The sequence below is a fragment of the Martes martes genome, assembly GCF_963455335.1.
Source record: "Martes martes genome assembly, chromosome: 6".
Taxonomy (NCBI): domain Eukaryota; kingdom Metazoa; phylum Chordata; class Mammalia; order Carnivora; family Mustelidae; genus Martes; species Martes martes.
The window spans coordinates 120,236,972-120,256,928 of NC_137893.1; the positions used below are offsets into that span (position 1 = coordinate 120,236,972).

Below are 19,957 nucleotides of genomic sequence, written 5' to 3' on the forward strand. Positions count from 1 at the left end.
GTCTTGATGGTTGTTGGGGGGCTGGGGGATTTGGTCAAGGAGGAAGCACACACGGCTAGAGGGAATGTGGGACCAAGGGGAATGAGCAGGATGGGAAGCCGGCTGGACAGGTGTGGCTGGTGTGGACAGCTCCCCAAGGGGAGGGGAGGGGGGATTGTGAGGAGACCACTGTGGACAGAGTCCAGCAAAGCGCTAAAAGACAAATCTCAACACTTAATCCGGCAGGAGAGTATAGGTGTGAGTCAATTGCAGCTGAAGTAATTTGCAAAAACGTGAAGGATTTTCTTAAAGCGTGCCCTGGTCCACGGCGCCTGTGGCAAGCAGCCCTAATCCGGTCCCAGGCTCGGCCTTCCGGGCGTCCAGCAGGGCACTGCCCAGGCAGAGTTGAGAAAGGAACAGAGTGTGTCAGGACCACAGGCGGAGGTGGGGCTGTGACGTGTGGGAGGGCGGGCCGGGAGGCAGGTGAGTCGCTAGGTCTCCCTGGCTCCAATCACTCTGGAGACTGAACCATGGGGGGAAAACAGGACGGGGATGAGGCCTGTGGTGAGTCTGAGGGCAAGGCTGGGGCAGAGGCCTAGGACCTGCGGAGGGAGGGGAGGCCAGCCTGGCTGCTCTGGGGGAGCAAGAGCTGGGGCTGGCCCCAGGGAGAGGAGCTGAGGGGAGCCCTCGGTCCCTGAAGGGAGGGCGTGGAAAGAGCTGATGGAAGGAAGTAGACTCTGGGTCCTGGGAGGAGGATTGGGTTCAGAGCTGGGAGCCTTTGCCAGAGAGACTTTGGGGAGGGAGTGAAGCTGGGGTCTCCTTGAGGAGTTGAGGCTGGAATCCGGGTCCCTCGGGGCAGGGCCCTGGGCAGCAAACCCTGAATGGAAGAAGGCAGGGTCAGGGTCCCAAGCAGGAGGGTGGGGCTCAGGGGCCAGGAAGGTCTATGTGCTGCAGAGCCTTTTAAAGGGTGAGGCTGTGGTCTGGCCTCTGTCAGGAGGAACAGCTGGGCTCCCTGTGAGGAAGAGGAGTTTCAGTCTGGACCCTGGGTCTCTGTGGGAAAATGGTGCTAGAGGTCTGCTTCCCAGGGTCTCTGTGAACAGTGACAGCAGGAGTGCCATTTGTTTGGGGGTCTCTATGAGGCGTTAGGACTGTGGGCCTCTGTGGAGAGGGGGCCGGGGCCTGCCTCAGGGGTCTCTGTTAGGAGGGGAGACTTCTCAGGGGACCATGAGAGATAAGGGTAGTGGCTTCACAAGGGCTTCCTGTGAAAGGTAAGATGAGGCAAGAGGGAGCAGGGAGCCTATCTGCAGAATCTCCATGAGGACCCAGGGCTGGGACCCCATCCCAGAGACCCCCTAGGATTAGGGGTGGGGTGGTCTGAGATGGGAGGAAATTGGGACACCCGCTTCTGGGATCCCTGTGAGCAGTAAGGCCCAGGCCTGCCTGCAGGGGTCCCTTGAGGCTTAGAAGTCTGAGCTCCTGGTCTGAAGGGGAGGGAGGGCCCTCCCAGAGGCAAAGCTTGGGTTCCTAAGCAGGCTAGGGGAAGGAGCAGAAGGCCTCCCCAGTAGACTTCCTGGAACAGCTTTGGGTCAATCATTGATCTCATGTCTGAGAGCCATGGAGGGACAGAGTCCAGAACACCTAAAGAGAATGAATCGCACCCCTTCCCACACTTGCCCAACCCTCTGCCCTGCCTCCTCTCTGCCAACACAGGACCCTAGTGGCCTGGCCCCACCTCCTCCCTGTGTGTACTCAGGGAGGACCAGGAACAGGACATGGCCACAATCTAAACCAACCACAGTCTCAACCACCAGGCTCAGGTGTCACCCTGACTGCTCACCCAGAGACTGGCAGTGGCCTGGGGTCCCTTTGGGTGGGGGGCTTTACAGGGGCCCCTCCTTGCCCCGCTCCTGTCCTGCAGTAGTTCAAGCCTTTGGCTCCAGTTTCTTTCCCTGTGGCCTTGGGCCAGAGTGTGGAGGTAGGGCCTGGGGCAGCTGTGGGGAGGGCTGTGACTTCCCTGAGGTGCTTAGATTGGTGCCCACCCCAGCCTGGGTACAAGGAAGGGAGAGGGAAAAGGATTGGGGTGGGAGAGCCACTGAGGTGGCTTCACTCAGAGTCCCACATCCCCGCCGGAGGGAGACACAGGACAAATGGGCCAGGAAAGGGGCAGGAGGCGAAGGCTATTTCCCTGGCTGCCAGCCTTGAGGTGTGGGCTGGAAACAACCTGTTAAGGCCCCCTTTTCCCCTCTCTCCAAAGAGAGTGAATGGGCAGCAGTGAGGCTGCTGCCCAGGTCTTGATCCTACCTCTCCTGCTCTCCAACTTCTCCCACGAGCCCTGCCCTTTCCATCTCCCCTGCATTCCTGAGGGCCAGGGTAGAGCCTGGGCCAGGGTAGGATCACCCTGCAGGGAAGGAGGTGGAAGGGACAGGAGATGGGGAGAGACGTCCCCTCAGACCCTCACTCTCTCTACTCCTCCCTGTGCCCCTCAGGAAAACCAGCCAAATATGACCCCTCCTTTCGAGGTCCCATCAGGAACAGGTGAGTTCTGGGCACTTCCCGAGCTAGGGGGTGGGGGTCTTGATTTTGTGTTGTATTTGCTGCAATATTGGTAAGAAGTTTATAAAAAGAAAACTCCTGCCCCAGGAGAATGGTGCCCTTGGATGAACTCTTGTGTCTGGAGCGGGCACAAGGGGCCTTCTGGGGTGCTGCTGCTGTTCTATTTCTTGACCTGGGAGCTGGCTACACGGGTATGTGCTCTTTGGGAAAATTCAGCCAGCTGGGCACTTAGGAGTTGTTTATTTTTCTGTGTCATGCTTCAGAAGTTCCCTCACCCAGAAAATAATAATTTTGTGTTTTTTGTCATGCCCCCCACACAACTTCCTGAGGACAAATGGAAACAACTCCTTCTTATTTATTCCCTGTGAGAACTTATTTTTGTGAGAAAAAGGTTTTCTTAGAAAAATAAAATAAAACCTACCAACACCCATTCTCCAGCATCCCCCAACTCCAACCCAGGACTCCCCTAGACCAGCACCCACCTCTCCAATGGCTTCCCCCACTTCTCCCCCAGGAGCTGCACAGACATCATCTGCTGTATCCTCTTCCTTGTCTTCATTCTGGGTTACATCGTGGTGGGGATCGTGGGTGAGTTTCCAGCAGGTGCAGTGCTGGGGCCCTGGCGGGAGGGAGGGGCAGGGACCATCCCGGAAGCTGCTCTCCCCCCACCCCCAAATCCCACCCTCTGGTGATTCATCTCTCTGTCTGCTTCCAGCTTGGGTGTACGGAGACCCCCGGCAAGTCCTCTACCCCAGGAACTCTACCGGGGCCTACTGCGGGGTAGGGGCTAACAAGTGAGTACAATGGCAGGAAAAGGGCCAGATGGGAGACCCCTGGGTGGCTCAGTGGGTTAAGCGTCTGCCTTTTGCTCGGATCATGATCCTGGGGGTCCTGGGATTGAGTCCTTGCTCAGCAGGGAGCCTGAGCCTTCTTCCCCCTCTGCTTCCCATGTCCCCTGCTTGTGCCCCCCCACTCTCTCTCACAAATAAATAAATAAAATCTTTTAAAAACCTGGGGCCCCTGGGTGGCTCAGTCGGTTAAGGGTCTGCCTTTGGCTCAGGTCTTGATTCCAGGGTCCTGGAATCAAGCCCTTGCATCAGGCTCCCTGCTCAGCGGAGAGCCTATTTCTCTCTCTCCCTCTGCCTGCCGCTCTGCTTACTTGTGCTCTCTCTATCTCTCTGTTAAATAAATAAATAAAATCTTTAAATAGATAGATAGATAGATAGATAGATAGATAGATAGATAGATAGATAAAAGAGGGGAATGCCCAGGTGGCTCACCTGCCTTTGGCTCAGGTCATTATCCCAGCGTCCTGAGATGGAGTCCCGCATCAGGCTCCTTGCTCAGCAAGGATCCTGCTTCTCCCTCTGCCTGGTGGTCCCCCTGCTTATTCTCTCTCCAACAAATAAATAAATGAAATCTTTATAAATAAATAAATAAAAATTAAAGGGGAGGGCCACAGGAGGTAAGGTGAGCAGCAGGCAGAGAACAGGATCCCAACACTCGGGCTCCAGATCCTTCCTTTGTTGCCCACAAGCCACAGCCTCCCACTCAAGGCCACATTGAGCAACCTCCATCTCTGGGTAGTTGGCTTCTGATTCCTTCCGAAGATGGGAGGCAGGGCCATGGTTAAGTGCATGGGTTTTAAAGTTCAGAGTTTGGCATTTGTTTCCCCAACTGAGCTAAGTTCTGGTCATATGGCCTTGGGCAAGGTAGTCAACTTCTCTGAGCTTTGATCTTTTCTTCTGAAGTTCGGGGGGTGTCCCCAAACTGCCATCAGTTCCACCGGCAGGAAACTTTCTGTAAATAATAAAACCTTAACAATGATACGGGCGTTTACTATGTTCCAGGCAGATGGTGTACTTTGCACACACAAACTCATTTAAACCCTATGAAGCAGGTCCTATTACCTTACACCTGATGGAATTGAGGCAGTGGGCGGTTAAGTGACTTGCTCGAGGTCATAAAACTCTCAGCCATTTGGTAGCAGTTTCGAGGCTCAATTACTCTGGGAAATCTTCCGAGTGCCTCCTGTATCTCCCCAGGAGAACTGAGCTTCCTAAGGCCAGGAGCTGAGTGCTATGGGTCAGGGTGTGGGCCCCACACACACTTTCACTGGACGCACTGTATCCTCAAGGTACGGCCCTGGCATTCCTCCCCCCACACCTGACCGACCAGACCCTGATGCCCACGTTTCCTTCCCCTCCACAGAGATAAACCGTATCTTCTCTACTTCAACATCTTCAGCTGCATTCTGGCCACCAACATCATCACGGTCGCTGAGAACGGCCTGCAGTGTCCCACATCCCAGGTCAGAGTCTGGGACATCCCTCTACCCGGATTGCCCCCCGGGTGCAGGTACCAGCCCCTCTGCATGCTCTCTGGCCTCAGGTGTGTGTGTCCTCCTGCCCCGAAGTCGCATGGACGGTGGAAGTCAGCCAGTTCTCGCAGAATGTTGGGGAGGTCTTCTACACGGCAAACAGGAACTTCTGTCTGCCAGGGGTGCCTTGGGATATGGTGAGAGTTGCCTCCAGTGTCATCGCTGTGGTCAGGGAGGAGTCACGTGGGTGGGGAGAGGGGCAGTTGGGTAGGTGACTATGATCGTGGTGGGGGTGGTGCGGGGGCTCCCTCTTTCATCCTGCTCTGTGTCTGTGCCTCTGTATGTCCTCCCCCTACCCCCCAGCCAGTGATCCAAAGCCTGCAGCAGGAGCTCTGCCCCAGTTTCCTCCTCCCTTCCACTCCAGGTGAGAAGCTGCACTCCTTCCTCGGGCAGCATCTAGTCCTGTATTCTGACTGCTCAAATGGGGAAGCCAGGCCCAGAGAGAGGAGTCACGCAGCTTGTAGGGCCAAACTGGAATTAGCACTGGGTCTTCATTTTGCTCTCTGCCCCTTGACCCTACCATCTTGTGCACCTGCTGAGCGCCAAGCACCCAGGCGAGACCCAGGGCAGATGAAACTGCTCCGGGTTCGAGATACATTTTAGGTGCAGCGATCTGAGATGTTGGCAAAGACGCTGCATGAGCACCCCGTGGAAACACAGCTGGGCAAAGGCACCCACACACGTTAATGTCTGTGCACTGGGCCAGACTCACAAGCAAATGTGGCTGGGTGCTGGGATTGCCTCTGGCTTTTTAATTTTTTCTATATGTTCTTCTTTCCAATAGTCATGGTATTTTTAATAGGAAAAAAGTTTAATTATAGCATGAGAAAAAATAACCAATTCTCAAAATAACTACAATAAAAAGATCTCAGGTGAATGCTCCAAGCTCAGATCCAGATTCCAACACTTTCCGGCTGTGTGGTCTTGGGCCAATTACTCAACCTCTCTGAGCCTCGTTTCCCCATCTTTAGAATAGAAATGCCAAAGCCAGCCTGCCTGGCAAAGTCATTGGGAAGGTGAGATAAAGGGTTCTGTAGGCACATAATAGGCACCACACGAAATGGGGAAGGGGTGAGAAGGCTTCCTGGAGGAAGTGACGTGGAGATGCAGTTGAGCAGGGAGTAATGGAGGGGATTTCTGGAGGGAGAACACTCAGAGAGAGACTCAGGGAGAGCAGAGGTACAGAAGTGAGGCCAAAGTGCGCTGAGCTCAGATGGTGGGGCCTTGAAGCCTGGCCAGGGAGCATGGGCTCTCCAGGGCAGAGTTGCTGGAAGTATCTGAGCACCCGAATGCTCTAAAGCCCTGGAATGACAAGGCCTGGTCTCCCCGGCTCTCAGGCAGAGGGTGGGTTGAGGGGTGGGGTGGAGGCTGGGTGGAGGCTGGAGTGTAAGAGGCCAGAGGAAATGTGGTCTCCACCTGGCAGCGGCAAGGACAAGAGGAAGGGGTCCTGAGAGACAGTGAAGGAAGCTGGATGGGGCTGTGCCGGGCAGAAATTCGCTCTTGACTGTGGAGTCAAGAGCAGCTGTCTGGGTGGGGGAGGGCAAAGCCCATCTGTCCTGCCTTCCCTAAGGCCACTGGGGTGCTGGGTGGAGCCAGAGGTTTTCAAGGCAAAGCTCTGGGCTCTCCCACCCAAGAGCCCGGTTCTCTCCCTCCAGCTCTGGGGCGTTGTCTTCCACTGTTGAACAGCACTCTACCTGAACTCCCAGGGATCTCCAGCAACACCTCCATCTCCCAGGGGATCAGGTGGGCATCCTCTGCCCCCACACCCCTGTCCCATACCCTTTCCCTCCACAACAGCCCCATGTGACTCTGTGTACCCCCATCCAGCAGCAGTGTGCTTGACAGCCTCAATGCCCGTGACATCACTGTGAAAATCTTCGAAGACGTTGCCCAGTCCTGGTATTGGATTCTTGTGTGAGTCACCGATTCCCCTACTCTCTCCTTCCCCGCTGTCCTCCGCCCTCCTCTGGCCCCTAGCCCAATATCTGAAACAGAAATTTTGGACAGAGGAGGAGGAGCCAGAGCTCAGAACTGACCCCAAAGCCAACAAGATCCATAAGAGAAAGGGGGTCTAAGCTGGGGACATTGGGAGCTTGAGGCATTTGGGAGCCTCGGGAAGGGAGAAAACTTAGGGGACCAGGGAACACCCTCACCTACCCCACCCTGCCTACAGCGCCCTAGCTGTGGCTCTGGTCCTGAGCCTGCTGTTCATCTTCCTTCTGCGCCTGGTGGCCGGGCCCCTGGTGCTGGTGCTGATCCTCGGGGTGTTGGGCGTGCTGGCCTACGGCATCTACCACTGCTGGGAGGAGTACCGCGTGCTGCGGGACAAGGGTGCCTCCATCACCCAGCTGGGTGTCACCACCAACCTCAGCGCCTACCGCAATGTTCAGGAGACCTGGCTGGCGGCCGGTGAGTGCCCTGCCCACTGCTGGACCCGCAGCCAGCCTGGGACTGCCCGGGGTCTCACCAAGCCCCCGCCCTGACCCCGGCCCATCTGCTCCCTGTGCACCCTCAGTGATCGTCCTGGCTGTGCTTGAAGGCACCCTGCTGCTGCTGCTGATCTTCCTGAGGCAGCGGATTCGCATCGCCATCGCCCTTCTGAAGGAGGCCAGCAAGTCAGCACCTGCCTGGGGGGGAGATGGGGCAGAGGATGGGGTGCAGGCGTGGAATGGCAGTGCTGGGAAGGTGGCAGGGAGCCCCAGAGGAGAAGGGCAGAGTTACACAGTGGTTAACACCACTATGTGACTCAGTGACTCCAGTTTTCTGAGACTCGGTTTACCCATTTGTGAAATGGGGACAATAATTTTTTTTAAGATTTTATTTATTTATTTATTTATTTATTTATTTGAGAGAGCATGAGCAGGAGAAGTGGTAGGTAGAGGGAGAAGCAGACTCCCCACTGAGCAAGGAGCTCGATGCAGGACTCGATCCCAGGACTCCAGGATCATGACCTGAGCCGAAGGCAAACGCTTAACTGACCGAGCCATCCAGGGGCTCGTGGTGGGGGTTAGGGGTGGCAATAATAGTTCCTACTTTGTAGGGCTCTCATGAGGATTAAATGAGTTAGTGTCTTGTCAGCTTCCAGAACAGGAAGCAGGCTCTCCGTGAGGAGCAGTCAGAATGGTAACTGCTGTTGTGGCGGTCGTGGTTGACGTGAGGAATGGCAGAAGCCCAGGTTTTTCCCGCCCAGGACCTACCTGCCAAATCCATCAGGAGACCATACTTCGAAGACTCTTTCCCTTATCCTCCCTGAAGCTGCCCCAGGTGGCTTCTCTGTGATTCCAATTTCTTCTAAGGGTCCCTTGAGCCTGATTTATTCAATTCAGTTCATTCAGGGAGCACCTACTGTGTGCCCAGCCTGGAGGACAGAGGAGGTCCTGGCAATGACGGTGGTGGGGACCTTGCCAGGGTCAGCCCCAGGAGAGGATGGGTGGGTGCTGGGGACTGGGGCCATACTGAAGGACGCTCTTACCTTCCTACAGGGCTGTGGGGCAGATGATGTCTACCCTGTTCTACCCTCTGGTCACCTTTGTCCTCCTGCTCATCTGCATTGTCTACTGGGCCATGACCGCCCTGTATCCTTTGCCCACATGGCCTGGCCCTCCTAGGGCGGGGAAGGGGAAGGGGTTGTATTTACCTGTACACCGCAATTGGAAGAATGTGCCCCTTCATCTGGGCAGACACAGGCCTGCCCCTGGACAGAGTTGAAAGACTGAACCCAGGCTGATTTCCCACCCTTTGTGCAGTGAACAACCTGTGCCAAGAACCTGGGAAGGTGTCCCTGAGGAGGGGACCTGTGGAGACCCCCATGTGACTATGCCTTCTTCCTTGACTCCCCTCTGGGTACCTGGCCACATCGGGCCAACCCCAATATGTCCTCTGGGCACCCAATGCCAGCTTGCCCGGCTGTGAGAAAGTGCAGATGAATACATCATGCAACGCCATGGTGAGGGGATTTGGGGTAGACATGGAGGGGGCCACAGCAGGGCTGAGGTGACCTCAGGGGCCAGCTGGTCCAAATCCCTCATTGCACAGCAGAGACGGAGGACCGGAGAGCAAAATGAGGTCCCTCAAGATCCCACAACAACCCCCAGCAGAGCCAGGAAGGGAGCCAGCAGTGGACTCTGGATCCAGTGCTCCCCCTCAACCACTCCTTACTCAGAGAAGGAAATTGAGGCTGGGGGCTACATGAGGCCCTGGGAAAGCTGGGTACCGGCACTTCCCACCCTCCCCTGCCTGGACTGGACTTGCCTTTGCCAGGAGAACTGTTAGCCACTTCCGCCTCCAGTCTCAGTCCATTCATCTGTAAAATGGAGACAGTTGTAATACCTGTCTCTCGGGGTGGCTGAGAAGATTGAATGACATCAGGCACATAAAGTGCTTTGTACATGTCTGGCACCTGATAAGAGTTGATAACTGTAGATGGGTTTTGTTTCATTTTTGCATGGTGCCTTGGGCAACAGGCAGGTGGGTGCGGCGGATGGAGAGAAGCCGCTTCCCCACATTCTGCCGTGTTAGGTTTCCAGAAAGTGCAAGGGACTGCAGGCGGTTTGCTGTCCTCAGAGCTTTGGGTGGGGGCGCCACCCCTTGGAAGCTGGGACCAGGGGCTTGCTCACAGGCATTAGGGCACTCTAAAACAGGAGAGGGAGGGAGGGAGGTTTACATTTAGGGAGGACCCACCCTGTGCCAGGCACTAGGTATGCAAATCACCAAACGACCTGGTTCTGGCTTCCAGCTGGCTCAGGATCTAGCCTCGGAGACTGACACAAACACACAATTACAAAGTGCAGAGTGGTTTATTTTCAAATTTCAAAGACACTTTCAGCGATTTCAGCAATTCTCAAGATTTTTGTCACATTTCCTGTAAAGGGTTTTTGGTTTTGTTTTTGTTTTTACTTTTGCCTTTTTTTACTTTTTATTATGCAAATTTTCAAACTCACACAAACCCTCAACTTCCCACTGTCCTTGTTTCATCCATCTCTACGCCACCAACCCCACAATTCTTTTTTTCTGGAGTTTTTTTTTTTTTTTAATTAATTTATTTATTTTCTTTTTTGGAGTTTTTTAAGGTAAACTCTGGACATAAGTGCCAGTTTACCCATAAACACATCAGGATGGATCTTGACAGATAAGGACTTTATTTTATTTTATTTTATTTTATTTTATTTTATTTTATTTATTTGACAGACAGAGATCACAAGTAGGCAGAGAGGCAGGCTTAGAGAGAGAGGAGGAAGCAGGCTCCCCGCCGTGCAGAGAGACCGATTCCCGATTCCGGGCTCAATCCCAGGACTCTGGGATCATGACCTGAGTCAAAGGCAGAGGCTTTAACCCACTGAGCCACCCAGGTGCCCCAGATAAGGACTTTTTACTTTATTTGTTGTTGTTTTTTTTTAAGGATTCTCAACCCCCAACGTGAGGCTCAGACTCACAACTCTGACATCAATAGTTGCACGCTCTACCAATCGAGCCGGCCAGGTGCCCTGACACAGAAGGACTTTTAAAAAAACACAACCAAAGGGGCACCTGGGTGGCTCAGCTGGTCAAACGTCTGACTCTTGATTTCAGCTCAGATCATGATCTCAGGGTGGTGACCTTAGGGTGGTGGGATTGAGGCCTGGAGCAGGCTCCCTGCTCAGGGAAGAGTCTGCTTCAGATTCTCTCCCTCTCCATCTGCCCCTCTCCCTGCTTGTACTCTCTCTCTAAAAATAAATCTTTTTAAAAAATTTTTTCTTATGTTAGTCACCATACAGTACATCATTAGGTTTTTGGTTTTTTGTTTTTTAAGATTTTATTTATTTATTTGACAGAGAGAGATTACAAGTAGGCAGAGAGGTAGGCAGAGAGAGGGGGAAGCAGGCTCCCTGCTGAGCAGAGAGCCCAATGTGGGGCTCGATCCCAGGACCCTGAGATCATGACCTGAGCTGAAAGCAGAGGCTTAACCCACTGAGCCACCCAGGTGCCCCTACATCATTAGTTTTTGATGTAATGTTCCAAGATTCATTGTTTGCTTATAACACCCAGTGCTCCAAGCAATCCGTGCCCTCCCTAATACCCATCCCCAGGCTCACCCATCCTCTCACCCTCCAAAAATAAATCTTAAAAAAAAAAAAACATACACACAACCAAAAATAAATAAATTTAAAAATAAATAAAAAGCATAACCACTATACCATTATCACACCGAAGATTAACAATAACTCCTTAATACCATCTAATACCCAGTCTGTTCATTTTTGCTAGAAAACATTTTGGTTGACGTTGCAAAGGCTGTCTTAGAGGGGCTTGCTGACTGAGTGCCAGGGAGAGAGCTAGGGGCTGGTCACGCTGCCTTCACACCGTTAAGGGTTGGCCCTCGCAGCCTGGGAACTCTCCTGCCCATATAGAGATGGAAGGAAAACAAATTACTCTCACACACTAGGCAGTCTGAACCCAACTAGAATCTGACGAAGGATTTCCTGGAAGGAAATGGCTTCCCCAGCTCAGGGAGGTGGCTACTTCCCTCCCTCTCCTCCAGGAGTGGCAGGAGTTGGCTGGGAATGACCCTCCTCTGTCACCACCAGGCCCAGCCCATGAACTCCTCTTGCCCTGGGCTGAGGTGCGTCTTCCAGAGCTACTCATCCACCGGCCTGGTTCAGCGTTCTCTCTTCAACTTGCAAATCTACGGGATCCTGGGGCTATTCTGGACCCTCAACTGGGTGCTGGCCCTGGGCCAGTGTGTCCTGGCTGGCGCCTTTGCCTCCTTCTACTGGGCCTTCCAAAAGCCCCAGGACATCCCCACCTTTCCCCTGAGCTCTGCCTTCATCCGCACACTCCGGTAAGCCCCGGGCAGGGGACTGAAAAGGGTGAACCTGGGAGTCTCGGGGTCCTGGGGCTGCCTCTGACTCCCCCCTCTGCAGGTACCACACTGGGTCGCTGGCCTTCGGAGCCCTCATCCTGAGCCTTGTGCAGATAGCCCGAGTCGTTCTGGAGTACATCGACAACAAACTGAGAGGTAAGCAGCTGGCTCACCTCCCCTTGGGGAGGGGCTGCCAGGGGATAGTGACCAAACATGAGCTCTGCCTTTCTCCCAGGAGCCCAGAACCCCGTGGCCCGCTGCATCATGTGTTGCTTTAAGTGCTGCCTCTGGTGTCTGGAGAAGTTTATCAAGTTCCTAAACCGCAATGCCTACATCATGGTGAGCCCCGGGGAATGAGCGGCCCCTTGTTCTGGGGTCTCTTGGCTCAGGCCCCCGCCCTGGCCCAGGTGAGCTCCACACAGGTGACTCTGACCTTTCCACCCCACTCAGATCGCCATCTACGGGAAGAATTTCTGTGTCTCCGCCAAAAATGCCTTCATGCTGCTCATGCGGAACATTGTCAGGTCAGGCTCTCCGTTCTCCCTGGCCCCCTGCCGCGATCTCCCAGCCCAGGCTGGCTTCACGAGCATGCCAGGCGGGCTCAGAAGGGTCTCGAGCTTGGTTAAATGTTCTGCTGCCTTCATCTTGAAGCACAAATGATTTTCATTTGACATATGTCACAGCAACTTATATAGCCAATCCGGTTCCTAGCGCTACCAGGGCACTCAAGCCTGACCCACCCCAACTTCCCATACAGGGTGGTCGTTCTGGATAAAGTCACAGACTTGCTGCTGCTCTTCGGGAAGCTGCTGGTGGTTGGGGGTGTCGGTAAGAGCTGGGGCTGGGAGTTATAGGGACAGAGGGCAGGGGCACAGGGCGGCCAAAGAGGTGACCTCAGAGGAGTGACGACACTGACCTCCAGACCTCTCCCACAGGGGTCCTGTCCTTCTTTTTCTTCACCGGTCGCATCCGGGGCCTGGGTGGAGACTTTGAGAACCCCTCCCTCAACTATTACTGGCTGCCCATCATGGTGAGTGACTCCCTGGCTCTGCCTTACAGTCCAACCCCCCAAACGAACTCTAACGCTCCCTGGATCTTCCAGATCTCCATCCTGGGGGCCTACGTCATTGCCAGTGGCTTCTTCAGCGTTTTTGGCATGTGTGTGGACACGCTCTTCCTCTGTTTCTGTGAGTGACACTCCCTCCCACCTCCCCCAGATGTCAAGGTACCAGATTGTTTAGGATTTTTTTGGAGACTTGGGACTTCTAGAAACAGCAACTTTGGGAGTTAAAGGAGCCAAAGTCAGAGGAAGCCTCTTTGGCCATCCTCAAGCCAGGGGCTTGCAGAAAAGCGAAAGTGAGCTGTGGGGCTGGCAGGGTCTCCCAAGAAAGAGCATTTCAGGGCAGAGGCCTCTGGTGTCTTTCCCCAGAAAATCAAAGGTAGACCTTCACCACAGGAAAATTCCCAGCAGGTGGCTGTAGTGAGTGCGGATTTTCTCACCCTCCTACGACCCTTGAACAACCCCATTTCTTCCGATAAATACAGTATTGTAAACGTATTCTCTCTTCCTTAGGATTTTCTTAACATTTTCTTTTCCTTGTCTTCTTTTATTTAAGAATACAGTATACTGTACATATACAAAATGTGCTAATCGACTTTTTATGTTATCAGTAAGGCTTTCGGTCAACAGTAGGCTATTAAATTGGGGGGGAATCAAAAGTAACAGGCGGATTGTTGATTGCGTGGGGGTCAGCGCCACTAATCCCTGTGTCCTTCAGGATTCAATTCTACATGCATTCAGGGTTTAGTACGCACTACAATCTGCAGTACGCGGCTGACCTGCATTTTTCTGCTAAGCCCAAGCACGCTGTGAAATAACAGTATTACTGACCCCACATCACCCCGGGGAAACTGAGATTACATAACCTGCCCAGTAGGTTACCAAAACTGCCCCCCCAAAACAGCCCATGTTGGTGCAGCCTGGACCCATGCGGCTAGTCTCCTCGACTGGGGGGCCCTTGGGGGTCCACTCTAACGGTCTATGTTGCGGCTCAGTGGAAGACCTGGAGAGGAACGACGGCTCCCCGGACCGGCCCTACTACATGCCCACATCCCTTCTGAAGATCCTAGGCAAGAAGAACGAGGCGTTCCCCGGGGACAAGAAGAAGAAAAAGAAGTGAGAGACGCGGCCCTGATCAGGGCTGCTCCCCTCCTGTACAGCCTCCCAGCATCACCCCGCCTTCCAGATCTTGATTTTGTAGTTCAAAACAAATTATTAAATGTTGATATTTTGTTTTCTCAAAAAGTCCGGGACTTTCAATTAATTGCCTCCATGACGACGTGCAGCTTTTTTATGCCGCCTGGCTCTTTAAAGTAGACCCCGCCCCTAAACCCGCCCCAGGGGCCATGGCCAATCAAAATATTCCTGCGCAGTGATGCCGGCCCTTCTTCATCCCAGCCAATAAGCTTCTAGTCCGGGTCACAAGCTCCGAGGCGTCAAAAGGAGCCAATTGGAAGGTCCAGCTCCACGGCGCCGAAGGGTCATGTGAGGAGCCTGAGTGTGTGAGGGCCAATTAGAGTCGCGGAAGTGCGGCAGGTGGCTGGACTCCAGGCGGGTTAGGGGAGTTGCGGGTGAGGGGGGCGGTAGTAGCTGGCATTTAAAGGGCTGGGTCAGCTGACAGACTCTGGCCCGCGTCTAGGCCTGAGGGCCAGGTCCTGACGGCCCGGGAAAAGATATGATGGCGGGCCGACCCGGCGCAGTGCTCCCGGGCGGACCCGGGGGACCGCAGATGCCGGGGTTCTGGGGAGGCTGTAGAGTTCAGGTATTTGCCGCGATCTTTCTGCTGCTGTTGTCTCTGGCAGAATTTGGGGCTGGGATAAGGAACGACTTCAGTCTGGTGAGTCTCCCCTCGTATATCCCCATCCCCGACCCACGCAGGTCGTCTGTGCCCAGCGTCCCCCGGGACGCGGGCTGCTGAGACCCCTTCCTCCGAGGGACTCTCCCGCCGCTCTTAGACCCCGTTCCCTCCATGCGCTCCCAACCCCTCTCCCTCCCCGGGCCCTTGTCCTCCTGCCCTCCTGTACTCTGAGTCTCCTCTTCATTCACGCTCGTTCCCCTTTGGAGGTCCCCCACCCCCGCGCTGCCCGAAGGCGCCTTCTCCCCTCTTAGCCCTTCCCCGGCTCCGAGGCCCCAGCTTTGCTCCAAACTCTCCGCCGGTTCCCCTTCCTCATTCTGCCCCCCACCCACACTCTGATCCCCAACACCGCTTACCCAGGGAAACTCAACTCGGAGCCTCTATTCATCCGCCCTAAAACCCGAAGTCGAGTTTGTCGGTTGACACTCCCTCCTCCCTTCGCAGGTTCAGCCGCTGGTGACCATGGAGCAGCTGCTGTGGGTGAGCGGGAAGCAGATCGGTTCTGTGCACACCTTCCGAATCCCGCTCATCACAACCACTCCTCAGGGGACTCTCCTTGCCTTCGCCGAGGCCAGGAAAATGTCCACATCGGATGAGGGGGCCAAGTTCATTGCTCTTCGGAGATCCACCGACCAGGGTATAAATATGCCTGGATGACAAGGGCTGGCGTTAGGTTGCATGGATGGGGAGCCTGACCTGCCCAAGGCCCCTGAGAATAGGATAGGACCATTGGGAGAGCTGGAGGCCTGGGTTCCCTGAGGGGTAGAGGGAACTTTATGAGGGAAGCTGTCCAGAGCAGTGTTCTAGAAATTGTGATCATCTAGGAGTTGAACATTCAAACATTTATTGAGCACTTGCTATATACTGGGCCCTGTTCTAGATTCTGTGATTATGGTTGTGAAACATAATAAATAGGTAAATTTATTTTTTTGTGTTGGAAAGTGATAAATATGATGGAGAGAAATAAAACAGGCTGCTGGAGATTGGTTGCAATTTTTTTTTTAAGATTTTATCTATTTATTTGAGAGATATCTAGAGTGAGAGAGCACAAAGCAGGGGGAGTGGCAGAGGTAGCAGCAGAGGGAGACACAGAGGGAGAGATCAGATCCTGCTGAGCAAGGATCCTGATGCCAATCCCCAGAATCCTGGGATCATGACCTGAGCCAAAGGCAGACACTTAACTGACTAAGCCACCCAGGCACCCCTGGTTGCAATTTTAAACAGGTGACTTTTGAGTAAAGGAGGTGAGAGTTACCCTGAAGAAGAATGTACCAGGCAGATGTCACAAGCCTGTTCAGAGGCCTCCAGGAGAGAAGTATTCGAGGAATGGGAAGGAGCTTGGGGGACATGATGGAGCGAGCAAGGGTAGAATAGATAAGGTCAGAGAGGGGAGGTGGGGCAGTCTTATAGGGCCCTGGGGCCACTCTGGGGCCTTGGGTCCTTATCAAGAGCTGGAAATTGACAGGGAGTGGTAGAAAGGGCACCTTCAGAGGGCTCACCCTGGATTACCTCTCTTTTCTCTTCAGGCAGCACATGGTCTCCAACAGCCTTCATTGTAGATGATGGGGAAACCCCAGATGGGCTGAACCTGGGGGCAGTGGTGAGCGATATGGAGACAGGAGTGGTGTTCCTTTTCTATTCCCTCTGCGCTCACAAGGCTGGCTGCCAGGTGGCCTCCACCATGCTGGTGTGGAGCAAAGATGACGGTGTTTCCTGGAGCCCTCCCCGAAATCTTTCACTAGACATTGGCACCGAGATGTTTGCCCCTGGACCAGGCTCTGGCATCCAGGTCTCTGTTCCGAGATGGGTGGAGGGGGCTGCCTTTTGAGGAGACTGCCCCCAATTGGGCTTCTTCCCCGGGGAGAAGGTCTTGTGAAGTCAGGTTTCCCCTTAGTTTGGGATTCCTTGGAAGAAAGGGACATCCTGGGAGAAACTTCCTCCCAAAGGAAGATGGGACTTTGCCATTGCTTTCCCATTTGGGGGTTGTCAACAGGGCTGTGAAGAATGGAAAAAGGCACCCCTTCCTTTGAGCAGATGTAAGCCTTTGCTGTGGTGTACAGCTCGTGTGTGAGCACACCAAGCATAGCTTCAAGCTCCCATGCACCCCTGCAGCTAGACCCCCTTGTCTTGTGCACAACCTGTCCTCCAGTGTACACCCTAGATGTCCTGAAGGAGCTTATTCTTCAGAGGAGCTCAAATCAGGCCATGGGTGTTTATGGAATCTTCCCGGGACCCTCAGTAGCCAGGATGGAACTGAAGGGGACCAGATGTGTTCTCACGCTTGGGGGGTGATGGGTTCCCCTTCCCTGCCTGTGAGCCCCTTCAGTGTCTCCCTCAGTGACACCCAGCTTCCTTTCCCACAGAAACAGCGGGAGCCACGGAAGGGCCGCCTCATCGTGTGTGGCCATGGGACGCTGGAGCGGGATGGGGTCTTCTGCCTCCTCAGTGATGATCATGGTGCCTCCTGGCGCTATGGCAGTGGGGTCAGCGGCATCCCCTATGGCCAGCCCAAACGGGAGAATGATTTCAACCCTGATGAGTGCCAGGTCAGAAGTCCATGGGCTGCTCCCCACCCACCCCACCTGCCTTGCCCCCTCGAGAGCACCATTTCCCTCAGGATCTGGCCACTCAGCTCTGTGCCACCTGGCCTGCTTCCTCAGGGACAAGGGTCCTTTGCCCTGCCCCCTCCCTGGGTCTTGCTGAAGCCCTATTCTCTCTTGTTAGCCCTATGAGCTCCCAGATGGCTCAGTTGTCATCAATGCCCGAAACCAGAACAACTACCACTGCCACTGCCGAATTGTCCTCCGCAGCTATGATGCCTGTGACACGATACGGCCCCGTGACGTGACCTTCGACCCTGAGCTCGTGGACCCTGCGGTGGCTGCAGGAGCTGTAGCCACCAGCTCTGGCATCATCTTCTTCTCCAATCCAGCCCATCCCGAGTTTCGTGAGTATCTCTTGGATGGGGCCAGTGGGGGTAGCCCCTGTTACCTAGAGAAGGGGCACCCAGAGCCCCTCCCTTCCCTGACCCTCCTGCCCTCCCCAGGGGTGAACCTGACACTGCGCTGGAGCTTCAGCAATGGTACCTCGTGGCGGAAAGAGACGGTCCAGCTGTGGCCAGGCCCCAGTGGCTACTCCTCACTGGCAGCCCTAGAGGGCAGCATGGGCGGGAAGGACGAGGCCCCCCAGCTCTATGTCCTTTATGAGAAAGGCCGGAACCAGTACACAGAGAGCATCTCCCTGGCAAAAGTCAGTGTCTATGGGACACTCTGACCTGTACGCCTGCCACTTGGACTTAGCCTTCAGGACTATGGGTCCATAGAGGGTCTGCTAGAGTTGCCTAAAAAACAGTTCCACCTTCCTTTAAACTCTAGCCTTTTGCAAAACCGAGTTCTCTTTGACAGGGAGATCATTCTGTTAGGACTGCCTGGCTTCTTCCACACAGGAAGTCCTGCCCTCACTTGAGAGCACTTTGTTTCCACATCATTGCTGGGTTTGGCCCCCTGTGGTTTCTGCCTTCCTGGGGTGATGATTGGTCCTTTTCTTAGGCAGGGCTAGGCCTGTAGAATTGAATAAATGCGAACTCAGGGAATTGGGGAAGGCTGAGCTTCCTCTTTGAGGTAAGATGCTGGCTATGGAGCCAGTTGGTAAAAGTTCGAGAAGGGCAAAATTTGGATTCAGGGTAAAGAACTAGGTGTACCACCCACCTTGACTATTTATAAGTCGAAATATTTGTAACTTAACGTTTTTAATGAAGGAGAATGAGCATTTGTAGAGTCTCTGTGGTTCTGTCCGTGGGTGTCTTCGTGTGCACTTGAAAGAGGCTGGTAATGAACTTTGGGGAGGAAGCTGGTGTGCTTATTGCCCGTGGAAATCAGATTTTGGCAAATTAAATCCTTTCCCTTTCACATTCTTCCTTCTCACGGGAAAACAGATTCATCTCCACAGGTGTAATGAGGAGTGGCAGGGAGATATTAAAAAATCTGCCCTGTTTTATATAGCTAAGATGGAATCCTCTGTGAGGCAGGTGTGTGACATGCAGATGGGAAGGCTCTCCCAGGCCAGCGTGGCAGAGGAATAAGCATGGTGAGGAATGATGTGAGAAAATAGCACCATCCTCAAGCAGATGCTGTGAAGAGAATGGGCAGCCTACAGATGAGTGGGAGAGCCGTAGCTTTCCTCCATATGGAAAGAAAATAATGATGCCTAGAGAAGGTGGTAAGAGTGTTAATGACTAAGGAGTAAAAGGTTAAAGGTTCATTTTACTTTGAACTTCCTTCTCTAATTACCCTAACATCTAAGAGATGTTAGAATAATTCATTCCATCAGAAAAAATGAAATGATTTCTGTATGTGAGGATATGGTACAATTTTACTGTTTTTGATCCAGAATTTGTAATGTAATACTTTAATTTTTCTCACTTACAGACATTTTTAAAAACACAAAGGTAGAAAAATATGTTAATGAACCCCATATACACCCCACATGTCCAACACTTGCTTCCTCTAATTCTTTTTTCTTTTCCTTTCCTTGGTTGAAATATTTTGAGGCAAATCCCAGACTTTGTGACATTCAACCCTACGTTCTTAAGTATGCATCTCATTTTTTAAAAATGGAACATTTTATTATATAACCATAACACCGTTACACACCCAAAACATTAACAATAACTCTGGTATCCTCTAATATCCATCCTGTCAATGTGTAAATTTCATCAAATGTGTCAGCAATGTCTTACTTATGGTTTTGTTCAAATGAGGATCCAAAGAAAACCTATACATTTCATTTTGATGTCTCCTAAATCTAGATTAATCTGCCTTCCCCTCTCTCCTCTTTCTTTTTCTTGATACCACCTATGCAGAAATAGAGGCATTTGTCCTATAGAACCTTCCACTCTGATTTGTCAGTTTGTCCCTCAGACTGTCATTTGACTTCTTCCTCCAGCCTTCACATTTCCAGTTATCAAACCTGAAGGTTCGGCTGCCAATTCCATTTGGGGGCCGGGGAGGGCTGCATGATAGGATCCTCTCCTAGATGGTGTGGGCTTCCTACTGCACATCCTGGGGCAAGTACTGAGTAAAGCCGAGCTTGAGCTTGACTTGTGGCCACGGCCCAACCCCTCCTTTGTAAGTTCCCCCATCAACCTTCCAACTGATAATTTCATCCACAGATGGGTTTTGCCTGAATCATTTTTGAGGGGTTGTGAGATGCTAATTTTTTCTTTTAAAGATTTTATTTATTTGACAGACAGAGAGAGAACACGAAAGCAGGGGGAGGGGCAGAGGGAGAAGC

At 53.2% G+C, this 19,957-nt stretch overlaps 2 protein-coding genes across 3 annotated transcripts; both read left to right on the plus strand.

Annotated features, from left to right (window-relative positions):
* Positions 1-509: 509 nt before the first annotated feature.
* SLC44A4 (solute carrier family 44 member 4) lies at positions 510-14,050 on the plus strand (the record flags this gene model as incomplete). The annotated part of the gene is made up of 21 exons (XM_080805129.1): positions 510-543; positions 2,466-2,514; positions 3,047-3,120; positions 3,248-3,326; positions 4,744-4,843; positions 4,924-5,049; positions 5,216-5,276; positions 6,568-6,655; positions 6,743-6,826; positions 7,086-7,321; positions 7,428-7,527; positions 8,395-8,487; positions 8,756-8,858; positions 11,476-11,729; positions 11,812-11,906; positions 11,986-12,089; positions 12,201-12,274; positions 12,508-12,578; positions 12,686-12,780; positions 12,853-12,937; positions 13,806-14,050. The coding sequence occupies 21 exons, from the start codon at positions 510-512 to the stop codon at positions 13,928-13,930; spliced, it is 2,130 nt and encodes a 709-aa protein (XP_080661255.1). The 3' UTR covers positions 13,931-14,050.
* Positions 14,051-14,231: 181 nt separating this feature from the next.
* NEU1 (neuraminidase 1) lies at positions 14,232-18,435 on the plus strand. 2 transcript variants are annotated; one of them, XM_080805551.1, is made up of 6 exons: positions 14,232-14,647; positions 15,110-15,302; positions 16,192-16,454; positions 17,029-17,211; positions 17,390-17,612; positions 17,712-18,435. In XM_080805551.1, exons 1-6 carry the CDS (start codon positions 14,486-14,488, stop codon positions 17,936-17,938), a joined length of 1,251 nt encoding a protein of 416 aa, XP_080661677.1. In that variant the 5' UTR covers positions 14,232-14,485; the 3' UTR covers positions 17,939-18,435. The 2 variants fall into 2 exon arrangements, with proteins under 2 accessions (XP_080661677.1, XP_080661678.1); XM_080805552.1 differs by having other exon boundaries at positions 14,322-14,647; positions 16,192-16,265.
* The last annotated feature ends 1,522 nt before the right edge of the window (positions 18,436-19,957 follow it).